At 37.0% G+C, this 13,778-nt stretch overlaps 1 protein-coding gene across 1 annotated transcript; it reads right to left on the bottom strand.

Annotated features, from left to right (window-relative positions):
* Nucleotides 1-6,408: 6,408 nt before the first annotated feature.
* Nucleotides 6,409-9,751, bottom strand: LOC147570520 (uncharacterized). The gene is made up of 2 exons (XM_086664641.1): nucleotides 9,613-9,751; nucleotides 6,409-6,605 (listed from the first exon to the last, which is right to left on the bottom strand). The coding sequence occupies exons 1-2, from the start codon at nucleotides 9,749-9,751 to the stop codon at nucleotides 6,409-6,411; spliced, it is 336 nt and encodes a 111-aa protein (XP_086520767.1).
* Between the last annotated feature and the right edge of the window lie 4,027 nt (nucleotides 9,752-13,778).

The following is a 13,778-nucleotide window of genomic DNA, read 5'->3' as shown; positions in this document are numbered from 1 at the left end:
CAGAGCCAACGATCTTAAATTTGTTTTTGTTAAAAATTTTGTCGATTAAAGGAGAAAGAACCTTCATCTTCTTTTCCTATCTTAATTTCAAAGAAGGAAAAAAAATCCTTCATTAGTTTTGGTAAAAAGAAGACAAAAACATAAAACAATAACTTTAATTGTTATTGTGTGATCTATATTGTCTCACAATTTACAAAACTTTGAGTTGGTAGAACACATCTTCTCAAAGATTCAGTTTCTAAAATTTCCTGATATAAATTTTTCCTCATAATTAATATAGTAGAAAATATGGATCAGACAATTGGTACAATTTTTCAGTCAGGAGGATCCTTTAATTCGGCGATTATGTTGAATGAAAAAAATTATGATATGTGGTCTCAAATCATGGAGATGCATATTGCTGAAAAAGAAAACTTTCGTTTATTCGAGGTAATTCATTACCACCTGCTGAAGATGACGTTAAATATGAGAAGTGGTATGCAGAAAATCAAAAAGTCAAGAGATGGTTGTTGATGTCTATGACTCCAGATTTTATGAAGAGATACATTCGTTTACCTACAGCTCGTGATATTTGGAAAACTTTATCTAAAGCTTTTTATGATGGATCTAATGAATTGCAAGTCTTCTCTTTCAATCATAGGGCATTTTCTGCCAAACAGAATGGGAGGATACTCTAGGTTTATTACGGTGAACTGGTTGAGATCTTTAGAAAATTAGATCACCGTAATAAAGTGATCATGGAAAACGAATACGATATTGTATCTTTTCGTAAATCAATTCAAAAACAACGTGTGCATATTTTTCTTGCAGGGTTAGATGGTGAATTTGAACAAATTTGTAGTGAAATTTTGAGAAAGGGTCCCATTCCCGATTTAGAAGAATGTTATGCTTTGGTTCGTCGTGAGCTTGTTCTACGCACAACAATGAATAGTGAATCTGAAACAACTAATGCTTCCGCAATGATGATTCGAAATAAGACAAAAAATAATATTGTTAAAGCTATTTGTCAATATGACAAATCTTCTTATAGTGTACCTACTGCAACAAAACTGGTCATACCAAAAATCATTGTTATGAATTAGTAGGTTATCCAGAATGGTGGGATCATAATCGAAAGAAAAACTCAAAGAAACCACTTGTAGCTGCACTTGTTGAGACAGAGGAAGAAAATCCAACTGTTAGGCAAGTTTCAGCAATGGTAGTCACTACAGGTAACGTAGAAACGAAGATGGATAACTTTAGAGATAAACTATGCTACGTGGAGCAGTTAGAGAATCCCAGAAATCAACTAAACGAGTGTCCGCACCAAAAGTGCGAAGTGGAGAAGAAACTATCAAGTCTTAGCTCTCTATCTCAAGAAGGTACTTCTGCAGATACAAGTATTTTGGTGAAACAGTTGCAAGAAAAGTTAAGGAACTATGAGTCTGAAGTCGAAGAAGCAAGGAAGTTGAAATCATCTCATCAAAATAATGAGTCATTAAAAGAAAAATTATTGGGAGAAAAAGACCGAAGAGAGCGTGCAAAATTCGAGTTACTTAAACAACAAGAGACTCAATTTGATGTGAGAAAGTTGGAGAATGAACTAATGGCGTGGAAGTCATTAACCAATGATATTCCTGGTGTTTCATGTCCAAGTGACATACGTATTAAGTTCACAAGCTTGCATAAAGAGGTGATTGAAAATATGACGACCGTTGGTCAAGTAATCGCATGTATGAAGAACTCTGAAAGAAGCTGAACTTGGTAGACAACATGTAGAATTTGTGGCCTCATTAGCCAACCAGAAGGCAGAAGATTCGGAATCTAAAGTTAAACGGTGTGAATTGATGATCAATTGTCTTACTGAAGAAACAAAAAGATTAAAAAAGGAGGCTATTGAATTTAAGATGAACAAGAATGTGGAAATAGAAAGAACAACAAAGCAAGGAACTCTTATTCAGGAATTGGAGGCATTACTTGCTAGAAAGGAATCCTCCATCAAAGAACTGCAAAGTAAACTATCAGAACAGAAGGAGGTCATGGCTCACCAGCATAACGAGATAAACGTGCTCAATGAACAACTAAACAACGAAGCACAAAGGCTAAAATCATTGGAGCCGAAGAATGACAAGCTCAGTGAAGAAATTTATGTTTTGGAGTCTAAGTCGGGCCATGATGACAGTTTCAAGTCGAATATTTTCGCAATTGGTAGACAAGTTGGACATGTGCGATATCTATGCACCAACTTGAGGGGGAGTGTTGAAATATCTTTCTATATGTTAAGATATCCCATATAATAATATTAGGAAATATCAAATCTTAGAAACTAGTAAGATATTAGGAACTAGTATATATATTAGCATAAAACTATTAGAAACTAGTAAAATATATGCCAACAACCCTTGGCTCAAGTGGTAAGAGGTAAGTCTTCCAACTTAGAGGTCAAGGGTTCGAGGCACACGCTTACCAATTCAAAAAGAAAACTAGTAAAATATTAGGAACTAGTAAAATTAGAAACTAGTAGTATTGTAACTCTATAAATAGTCTTATATTTCTTTTATAAACCATCAAGGAATAAAACAAGTTCTTTGATCAATTTCAACCCATTGGTGTTCTCTCTTTAAGAATAAAAGAAGTACCATCTGCATGTAAAATATTTCATCCTGGTCGATCAGTTTGATTTAATTTTCTCGAAAAACTTATATAGATTTGTCGCTAATATTTAATTACAAATATTCGTAGATTATACATATAACTTCATTTTTTGATTTTAGAACTTCGATATTTGCTATTTGGCAATTTAACAAATGTTATAGCATGCAGATGCAGCACCCCGCTTCTATCATTTTTCCTTAGATATTCCTCACTTACCATCAAATTACCGCTACTTAAGTTGAAAAAAATGATCAAGACAGTGACCACTTACCAAGTTCATAATTCCAGAGCTTGACACTGCCCACACTAGTTTTATCACCTTCAAGAAGTTAGACACCCTTGAAAACTTCACGATGATATTTCGGGTAATAAGTTATATTGTTCTTACAAACATCAAAGTATTTGTCTGCACTCAACTTTACTTCAAATTCAGCATCGAGTTTATGAATTTGAGCCATATATTTACTTTCTTGTATTAGCTAGCTAGATATTTGTTGAACTTGTACAGTCAAGTGAGGTCGATTAGGGTTTGTTATATATATACATTGGTAAAGCCGATCAAGAATAAAAGATGAGTACTAAAATGGTGAAGAATTACAAGTGTCACGGAGGGACCATATATGCACTCAAACTTGAGGATAAAATTGGATTCTCACTTTAACGTTCACATATTCACATGAAATACTATTGTAATTTTAAAGATAAAAAAGGAAAAACTTATCGGTTTCACAAGAATATAACTTCAGTAATGCTAGAACTATAAACGTCGGCATTACAATGTGAATTTGGATATCCTTGACTATTGCCGACGTCTTAGGAATTGGAAAACCGTCGGAAATACTTCCTCTCGACGATTCTCTTTCGTCGGCATTGTCTCAGCAATAGTACTTCCGACGCTGCTTAGGACGTCAGGTTTTGGCCGTTGGGAGAACCTTTGGCGACGGTTTTCATAGTTACTGACAGATTTGTGCACGTCGGCAGTAACCTTGATTTTTTGTAGAGAATTTACATAAAGTGGATCAAGAATAAAACATAACCATAAAAAATGTATGGTGAAGGAATGCAAGTGGCAATTTAGACGCTTTATGCACTCATACTTGGGATAAAATTCCACTCACACTTTGCTTGGAGACTTAATTAACTTGATAGATGCATGGATGTTGTTACTGTATGGTCCAAAACATTGATAGGTTGGAGGCGTTTGATGCTTTGATTTTTGATTTTTGAAAGGAAGATGCAAAGTTGGCACGGAATTGAGGGATTTGATCTTAGATTTTAATTTAGTTGTAGCAATTGTGAAAGAAAAACAAGAAGATAAAAGAAGAACAATAATGGAGAAATAACTCTGTTATGATCCTTAAGTTAGATAGTGTGTGTATTTTTTTTAATCTTGTACATGTATCTGTTATATGATCCTTACGTTAATTTTTTTTTTTTTGAATTATTATATGATCCTTACGTTAATTTTTATTTTAATGACCGAAAGGAAGAAATAGTGTGAGACTATCATCAACTAGAGTGCCACCAACACTTACTTTATCATGAAAGATTTGAAAAGTTTCTCGAGGTGAAGGAGAAATGATCCACCAGAGTTTACTGCGGAGGGAAGTTGTATACTTGTATCCTACAATTAGTTAGTATTTATATTGTGAGTCTGAGACATCACTAGTTCAGTGCCCCATTAAAATGAAAATTTCAAATAATATTTAAGAATCCGTATGTATGTAGTGAATAGACTCCGTGGAACTCCTTGATACATTAATCTAGAAAGGTGGTATAGACTCCGTTTGAGACTTGTGAATGGACGGACTCCTTGAAACATTAATCTAACGTTCTCAAGCGATTGATGATTGGAAGACTAAAAAGAACAAGGGTTGGAAAAACTTCATTTCCGTCTGCACGGAGCTTCAGTCATTTAGAACAACTCCCTTAAAAAAGCAAAAGACAATTGATGACACATGAGAAAGATCTCTTCACTGGAAAACATGATCAAATCTTTAGCTTCAAATTTCTACTAGAATATAAAGTAAGTTTAGAACAAGGGTATGGTATGTAAGCAATCATGTTCTAGTCCTAGATGTGGAACTAACTTTAACTAGCTTCCAACTCCGATGTTATAATTCAAACGTCAAATATTATCGCATTCATATTTTTTTGTGTAAGAGAAGGTAAAATAGATTCATTAAAGAGAAGAACAAAAACACAACCATGATGGAAACCAAGATGGTTAACCAACCAAGGCACCAACACAACAACAAACTAAGGGAAATTACATTAGGCCTAGAGCCTGTTCAAGACATCCCAACTCCTAATATATAGGCTAAAAGGAGTTGTACTATTCCAATCTTGATTACAAGCCCAATAATGTATCAAGCTTTTCACTTGTGTGGATATATTTTCCATGGAAGCCTCTTTATCATAATCTTTTTCCATTAATCAGTTGTTTCGCTCTACCCAAGTGGCCCATACCATGGCAGGAGGTATGCATATACGGATGAAAGATTTCCTATCTATTACCTTCTTCGGATTCCACTCTGTCAAAACCTAAGAGATGGATTGGTTGCTAGTAATAAGATGTTGAGAGGGATTAATCGACTCCCAAATTTTAGAAGTGAATGGGAAAGTGAGGAAGAGATGGGTTGATGATTCCCAATTAGACTTGCAGAGAGGGCATCTATTAGGAGACGTGCAGCCTTTTCTGATGATGTTATCCATAGTGGGGACTGCGTTATGCACTATTGCCCATAAAAGGAAAGAGACCTTCGACGGGATAACCTTATTCCAAAACCATTTCGGAATATTAACTTGAGATTGAGAGGATGATGTTGCTTGCTGTTCTAGCTTTTGGTACAATGATTTGACTGAAAATCCATTTAAGAAGGCATTCATTTTCGAGAATCTACCATTGAATTGCGAGTAGCGGTCGCTTCTTTTGTAGTATAAAGGAGGGAAGTGAGGAGACCAATCTCAGAACTTTTAATCGGACGAGAGAAGTGAAGATTCCAAGAATCATCGCTGAAAGAACCACCTAAATTATCTTCAATCGTTGCAAATTTCTTTTTGGAGGCTCGCCACAATGTTGGAAATCTAGATTTGAAGGTTCCTCTCCAAGTCCAATCATCTAACCAATAGCTTAACTGTGAGTCTCTATTAATCTCTAGTTTTGTATGTTTAAGGATGCTTGGGATCATGGAAGAAATGTATCTCCATGGACCCGAGAGTTTAGAGGATTTTTGATCACTAGGGAACAAAAGGGAGGCTCTTCCCTTATACTTTTCATCAACGATCTTTCTCCATAAGCTCTGAGGCTCTTGCCCGTATCTCCATACCCATTTATCGATCAAGGCTTGATTCAAAATTTTCAAATTTTTTATACCTAAGCCTCCTGACTTTTTGGTGATATTTATATGCAAATCTTTAGTCGAAATTCAAGCCCTCGACGACACGAATACAACAGTACATGTTTTCCAAAAAAAACTATTTCCACGTGGAGGTTTGAGCCGTCATTAGTTCGTGTACCACTCAAAAACTAAATAAACAATAATTAGGCAAGCAAAAATATTTAGATAATAATAGATAATTTATTCAATATTTGATAATTTGGTGTGGTTTAGTACTACATAGGTGGACTTAAGTGGGGAGGCTAATTAGAATTGGGAAATGATAGAGTGCCCAGCTAGAATGTCCAGTAAAATGTCCAAATTTTCTCATTAAGAAACAAAAGCGTCCCCACCGTAATCAAACTTTGAAAAAAATCTTGTCTTTTAGTGAATTTTACGTCAAGTGCGCTTCATTTTTCTTCTCAAACTCAGCAAGGCAGCTAGTTTCACCCTCTGGAGTAATTGAAACTAATTTCAGCTCAAAACTATTGTAATAATTCGTCACATCTCCTTCAAAGAAACTCCAACTAATTGACCTCTTCTTGTTGTCCACCATTGTTGTTCTCTCCTTAAGAATAAAAGAAGTAATGTCTGCATGTTAAATATTTCATCCTGATCGATCAGTTCGAAAAATTAAATAGATTGCCGCTAATATTTAATTACAAATATTTGTAGATTATACATATAACTTCATGTTGATTATTTTATTACAGGGGACTATCGTTATTTTACGTTACTTCGATTTTAAAACTTACTGTTAGAGTATAAAGATCGAGATGAATCGAGATCCGTAGATATCCGAAGATATCCGTATCAACCGTCCAAGATATATGAAGATATTATTTGTACTTATCCTAGATAGAGTCCTAGGAAAATAAGATACTCAAGTCACTCTATAAATAGAAGTGACCTCTATGTACTTTACATTGAATTGAGTTGCATTGAGTCTTCGAGTCTGTAACCAATCAATCCCACGATTGTGGAGATAATATAATGTAACCATTAATGGCTTTCTCCGTGGATGTAGGTCTTGATCCTCCGACTGAACCACGTAAACTATATATGGTGTTATTTACTTTATGTTTACATCTCTATCACTCGATCTCAATCTCCCTCTCTCCTTCTCGGCTTCAATCCGAGCTCACATCACCATCTCACTCGGCTTTACCGAGTTCACCTCTCTATCTCGGCTTCATCCGAGACGAACATCTATAGAGGTTTATACCTCTTCACATGGCATCAGAACGGGTTTAACAATCCTGTTTCATCAAGTTTTTGCTTCCGCCATTCCAACCATATACTGCCGTTGTGATTCTACTTTCCAATCGCTTCGTCGATTTGTTCGACTTTTGCAAAGTTACATCTGAGTATGGGATATTTTCGTTCAAAGCTTCATAAATGGGAAGACTTCTCAATTCCTTTTTCATAATCACCATATTTAAGCACATCAGAGAAGAACATTCAATGAAGATGCCACTTTTGGGGGATTTCATGTGATGCGATATACCACAAGAAGCCAGGGCAACAATTATTTGCTAGCCAAGTCATTCCTTCACTGAACCACAATTAACTCTATCAATTTAACCTTTTATAATCCAACACTCCAGCTTAATCTTCAAAGTAATTATCTCTCTCTAAACTTTCAGAGTTTAGTTCTTTCATGGATTCTCATTGAGAAATTTATATTTCTTCTTATTCGGGTATTGTTTCATCGTCCCGACGAATATCACCACTATCAACAACCGTAGGCCAGGTTTCACTGGCAGGGTTTGTTTTGCTGCAATTTCCGGCTATTGTTCCATTACTTGTCCATTGCTTCCGTCGATTTAGCCTAACCACCAATGATTTCCCTTTTCGATTTGGTGACGAATCCATTGTGATAACTTCCGATCACTCTCTCTCTCTACAAACCGATCACCGCCGGTTGATCTTGGTCGAGTCCGATTCATATGGTCCATACAAATCATCGATTTGGAGTCTAATATACATTACATGTGATTTCTATTATTTGACATTAACCCTAAATCGAATTTGAGAAATCCTGATTTCGGGAAACCCTAGATATTTTGCTAGAGGTCTTAAATTCAAAAATTTTATTTGTGACAGCTTCTCTGTGTTGTGACAGTCGTTTGCCACAAATGTTTACTGTTGGAAATTTCTTTTTGCGACGGATTACTTCTGTCCCTTCTATCCAACTATTTCTAGTTGTGACAACAATATTTCTGGCACCCTTTTCCTTTTGTGACACTATATCTTCATTATCCTCTTCATGGATCCTCGAGATGAATCGATTATGTCCACCGGTTCCTCTCTTCCATCATCAACTACATATGGTATCGTTTCCTCCCTCTCACCAAATTTTATTCGAGCTCGAGAAAGAAAGAAAAGAAAGAAGAAAAGAATGAGATTCAAGCTTACGGAAGACAAAAATATTATATAAAGTTTATGTGCGATTACAAGTTCAAGTTGCAAACAAACAATTCAGCACCATTGAAAATTGTTCGACATTAAACAAAAATTAGTCTACGTGGAAGTTCAAGTTCAAGTTTGAATCCGATCGCATGCGAGCAACATCCATCTTTTCCAAGTTCAATTTTCAAGTTGGAAACTCCACAAGTTTCGCTTCCAACTTGAGGGGGAGTGTTAGAGTATAAAGATCGAGATGAATCGAGATCCGTAGATATCCGAAGATATCCGTATCAACCGTCCAAGATATATGAAGATATTATTTGTACTTATCCTAGATAGAGTCCTAGGAAAATAAGATACTCAAGTCACTCTATAAATAGAAGTGACCTCTATGTACTTTACATTGAATTGAGTTGCATTGAGTCTTCGAGTCTGTAACCAATCAATCCCACGATTGTGGAGATAATATAATGTAGCCATTAATGGCTTTCTCCGTGGATGTAGGTCTTGATCCTCCGACTGAACCACGTAAACTATGGTGTTATTTACTTTATGTTTACATCTCTATCACTCGATCTCAATCTCCCTCTCTCCTTCTCGGCTTCAATTCGAGCTCACATCACCATCTCACTCGGCTTTACCGAGTTCACCTCTCTATCTCGGCTTCATCCGAGACGAACATCTATAGAGGTTTATACCTCTTCACACTTACCGTCAATTTACCGCTATTTAAGGTGAAGAAATGATCGAAGACAGAGTGACCACTTACCAAGTACATAATTCCAGAGCTTGACTCTAATACTATTATTTGGATCTAGTTGACTCTAATACTTTCCCAAAGACTCTTGATAGGAAAGTTTTTCTGAGATTTGGAGTGCCTTATGCTATTATTTGGAATTTATGGGAAGAAAGAAACGCGACGATTATTAAAGAGAAGTGCAAGTCGGTAGAAATCTTATCATTTCGATCAAATCTATCCTTTTTTATTGGAGCACTAATCAAGATTGGAAGAAATCCACAACTTTTTCGGACTTGGTGTTTAGTTGGGATGCTCTAATCAGTATGTAATTTTCTTTTTTCGCCTCGTCCTCTTTGTAGTTGCAACCTTAGCAATTAATGATATCTATTTTACCCTCTTCAAAAAAAAAAAAATATCCAGAGCTTGACGCTGCCGCACTAGCTTCATCACCTTCAAGTAGTTGGACACCCTTGTAAACTTCAGGAAGATATTTCGGGCAATAAGTCATATTGTTCTTACAAAAATCAAAGTATTTGTCTGCACTCAAGCTTACTTCAAATTCAGCATCGAGTTGATAAATTTGAGCCATATATTTACTTTCTTATATTAGCTAGCTAGATATTTGTTGTTCTTCTACAGTTAAGTGAGGTCGATTAGGGTTTGTTATATATACATTGGTAAAGCTGATCAAGAATATAAGCTAAGTACTAAAATGGTGAAGAATTACAAGTGTCACGGAGGGACCATATATGCACTCAAACTTGAAAATAAAATTCGATCCCACTTTAACGTTCGCTGGTCCAATAGAGGGCAAAGGGGTTATAGTCTGTTTAATTACATGAAATACTATGTAATGTTAAAGATAAAAAAGAAAAAACTTATGGGTTTCACAAGAATATAACTTAAGTAATGCTAGAATTATAACCCAATAACAAAAGCACAAATATCTTGCCAAATTCTATATATTACTACTATAGAATCTCACAACATTTATTCAATATTTAGATTAGGTGTGGTAGTTCCACTCAGCTTTTATTACGTATATAAGATGGCTCAAGAGAGGAGCTAGGTTTAACATAGTTAATTAGAACCAAACATCCTGCACAATCTTTCATGCACTTCTAAATAAGAAGTTGGATCAGGAACATCCTCATTTTTCTTCTCAAACTCAATTACCCATTTAGCAAGGCAGCTCCCTTCACCTTTTGGAGTAACAGAAACCAGTTTTATGTCAAAAGTATTGAAATGATTCATCACATCTCCTTCAAAGTAGCTCCAACTTATTGACCTATTTTTGTTGTCCATGAAAGTTGTTCTTTCTTTACTGTGAAGAGTATGAACTCTTACTGATATTGAGACCTAAACTACTTAGCTAAATAGATGAAGACTATGAATGTAAATAAAGCTAAGAGAAACTATATGAGAACTTGTTCTCTGTTGTGTATTTTCCATTAAGTGTAATGGGGTATATATAGGTACATATTAGGGTTTAACAACTAAAGAGATATACATGAAGGAGAAGATACATACAATCCTAACTAATTGACTAATTCAAAAATAGATCTTCATGATCTTCTTGGCGGGAGGTGGAGAGATGTGGGTCTCGGCTGCCTGGACTCGTGTGTGGGTCTCGGGTCTTCATGATCCGACGTGCATGGCCCTTAATACTCCCCCTCAAGTTGGAGCAGAAATCGAGATGATGCCCAACTTGCCAAGAGTTGTCCTAAAAGTGTCTGCACCAAGAGGTTTGGTGAAGATATCTGCAAGTTGGTTGGTAGTTGACATGAAACGGGGAGCGATAACCTTCGTCTTAATCTTTTCTCGAACAAAATGACAATCAATCTCGATGTGTTTCAATCTTTCATGAAAAACGGGGTTGTCGGCAATATGTAGCGCAGCTTGATTGTCACAATAAACTGACATTGGAGAAGAATGATCGATTCCTAGATCACGAAGTAGATATTTTAACCATTGAAGTTCACATGTGAGGTTTGCCAAGGCACGATATTCTGCTTCAGCAGAAGATTTGGCAATAGTGTGTTGTTTCTTTGATTTCCAAGAAAGAGGACTAGAGCCAAGCATGGTGAAGTAACCAGTTGTAGATCGTCTGGTGGTGGGACAACCAGCCCAATCAGAATCACAGTATCCAGAAATATGAAGAGAGCTAGTGGCAGAGAGAAAAATGCCATGACCAATGGATCCTTTGAGATATCGAAGAATACGATGAGCAGCGTCTAGATGGACATAAGTGGGAGTTTGGAGAAACTGACTGAGATTGTTGACCGCAAAGCTTATGTCAGGACGAGTAACGGTAAGGTAGAGTAGGCGACCAATTAAACGACGATATATAGTCGGATCAGATAGTGGTGTTCCATCTGTCGGACTGAGTCGAAGTTTTTGTTCCATCGGAAATGGGGAAGGACGACAGGCAGATAGGCCGGAATCCATAATGATATCTAGGGCATACTTTCGTTGGCATAGAAAAATACCTTTGGAGGAACGTGATACTTCAATACCAAGAAAGTATTGGAGACGTCCTAGATCTTTAAGAGAAAAAGTTTGATCAAGAAATAGTTTGAGTTTGGATATTTCATTATCATTAGTCCCTGTAATGATAATGTCGTCCACATAGACGAGAACATAGAGGGAAGCGGAAGGAGAATGGTGTGTAAAAAGGGAGTAGTCAGAGAGGGACTGTTTGAAACCCTTATGAAGAAGAACAGATGAGAATTTAGAAAACCATTGGCGGGAGGCCTGTTTGAGACCATATAATGATTTTTGAAGTCGACAAATCTTAGGTTCCCCTTTTGTAGAAAAACCAGGAGGAAGTTTCATGAAAACTTCTTCGTCAAGATCACCTTGAAGAAAAACGTTATTAACGTCCAACTGGTGAAGAGACCATCCTTTGATGGCAGCAAGAGATAAAAGAACTCTAACTGTGACTAGTTTTGCAACGGGTGCGAAAGTATCATGAAAATCAAGACCTTCGATCTGAGTATATCCTTTTGCAACTAGACGCGCTTTGTAACGTTCAATGGATCCATCAGATCGAAATTTCGTTTTGAACACCCATTTGCAACCAATGGGGTGTTTACCAGGTGGTAGATCAACAATCGTCCAAGTGTTATTGGATTCCAGAGCTAGAAGTTCTTTTGACATAGCATCTCGCCAATGTGGAGACTTGACTGCCTGAGAGTACGAAGTTGGCTCAGACGTAGATAAAATAGAGTTTAAAAAGATACGATGAGGTGGCGAAAAGGCATTGATGGAAAAATAGTTAGTAAGAGGATAATGAACAGAGGGAGATGAAACATTGGTATTATTATATATGAAGTCTTTGAGGTGGGCTGGTGGTCGTGTAATACGTTGAGGTCGAGTGGGTGGTGTCGCACTCGTCAGGTCCACTGAAGAAGGAGTGCCCACAGAATTATCTGTGGAAGGGGTGCTGACAGGACTCTCGGGAGAGCTTGGCGGGAGAGATGTAGAGCCCGCGGAAGAAGCTGCTGGACTCGTGTGGGTGCCCACAGAAAGGTGAGGAGATGCTTCGGCTGGAGTGTCTGCAGAGGAGCCAGTATGTGGTTCGGCTGGAGTGCCTGCAGAAAAATCAGGAGATGGTTCGGCTGGAGTGCCTGCAGAGAAGCCAGGAGGTGATTCGGTTAGTGTGGGACGAAAAATAAAGGAACCGTTGTCTGGAATGGAGATAAATGGACGACAAGAAGTCTCATGTGGAACAATGGTGGACGGATTTGTGATAAACCGATTCTCATGAAATGAAACGTCACGAGAGGTGATGATCTTTCGAGAAGAAATGTCATAAATCCGATAGCCTTTTTGATTGGTAGGGTAGCCAACAAAAATTCCAATGGAAGCTCGGGAATCAAGTTTAGTCTTGATATGTGATGGTGGTCGACGTACGTAACAAATGCAACCGAACACTCGTAAATGAGAAAGATCTGGTTGTGATCCTAATAATTTTTGGTGAGGAGAAAGACCACGTAATAGAGGTGTTGGCAGTTTATTAATTAAATAAACTGCTGTGAGTACACATTCTCCCCGAAAAGAAATGGGTGAATGTGCTTGGATTCGAAGGGAACGAGCCACTTCTAGTATATGCCGATGTTTCCTCTCAACAATTCCGTTTTGTTGAGGAGTATATGGACAACTTGTTTGGTGAACGATGCCTTGGGATTGGAACCAAAGTTGTAGTTCTCGATTTAAAAATTCCGTTCCATTATCGGAACGAAAAGTTTGAATTTGTGGTACCGGAATAGTACCTTTTCCTGAGTTTATTTGAGAAATTTGTGTGCGAAATTGAGTAGTCACAAATTTGGAAAAATTTATTATAAACGTTTTGGTATCCGATTTGTTAGATAGAAGGAAGATCCATGTACAACGTGAGTAGTCGTCTACTAAAGTGAGAAAGTAGCGACATCCAGAGTGAGATGGTATAGAAAAGGGTCCCCACAAGTCGGCGTGGATAAGTTGAAAAGGTTTAGATGTAATAGAAGAACTGGATGAAAACGGTAATCTCGTTTGTTTGGATAAATGACACACATCGCACGGCGTTTTATTAATTGAAATAGAATTTAAACAAGGAACAATAGATGTAAAATATT

Source organism: Eschscholzia californica, unplaced genomic scaffold (genome assembly GCF_041429995.1).
Source record: "Eschscholzia californica isolate CP2 unplaced genomic scaffold, dmEscCali1.0.p SCAF_1, whole genome shotgun sequence".
In the NCBI taxonomy this organism is placed as follows: Eukaryota; Viridiplantae; Streptophyta; class Magnoliopsida; order Ranunculales; family Papaveraceae; genus Eschscholzia; species Eschscholzia californica.
Note: the sequence above shows the minus strand (reverse complement) of the source record. Positions and strands in the feature narration are given on the sequence as shown.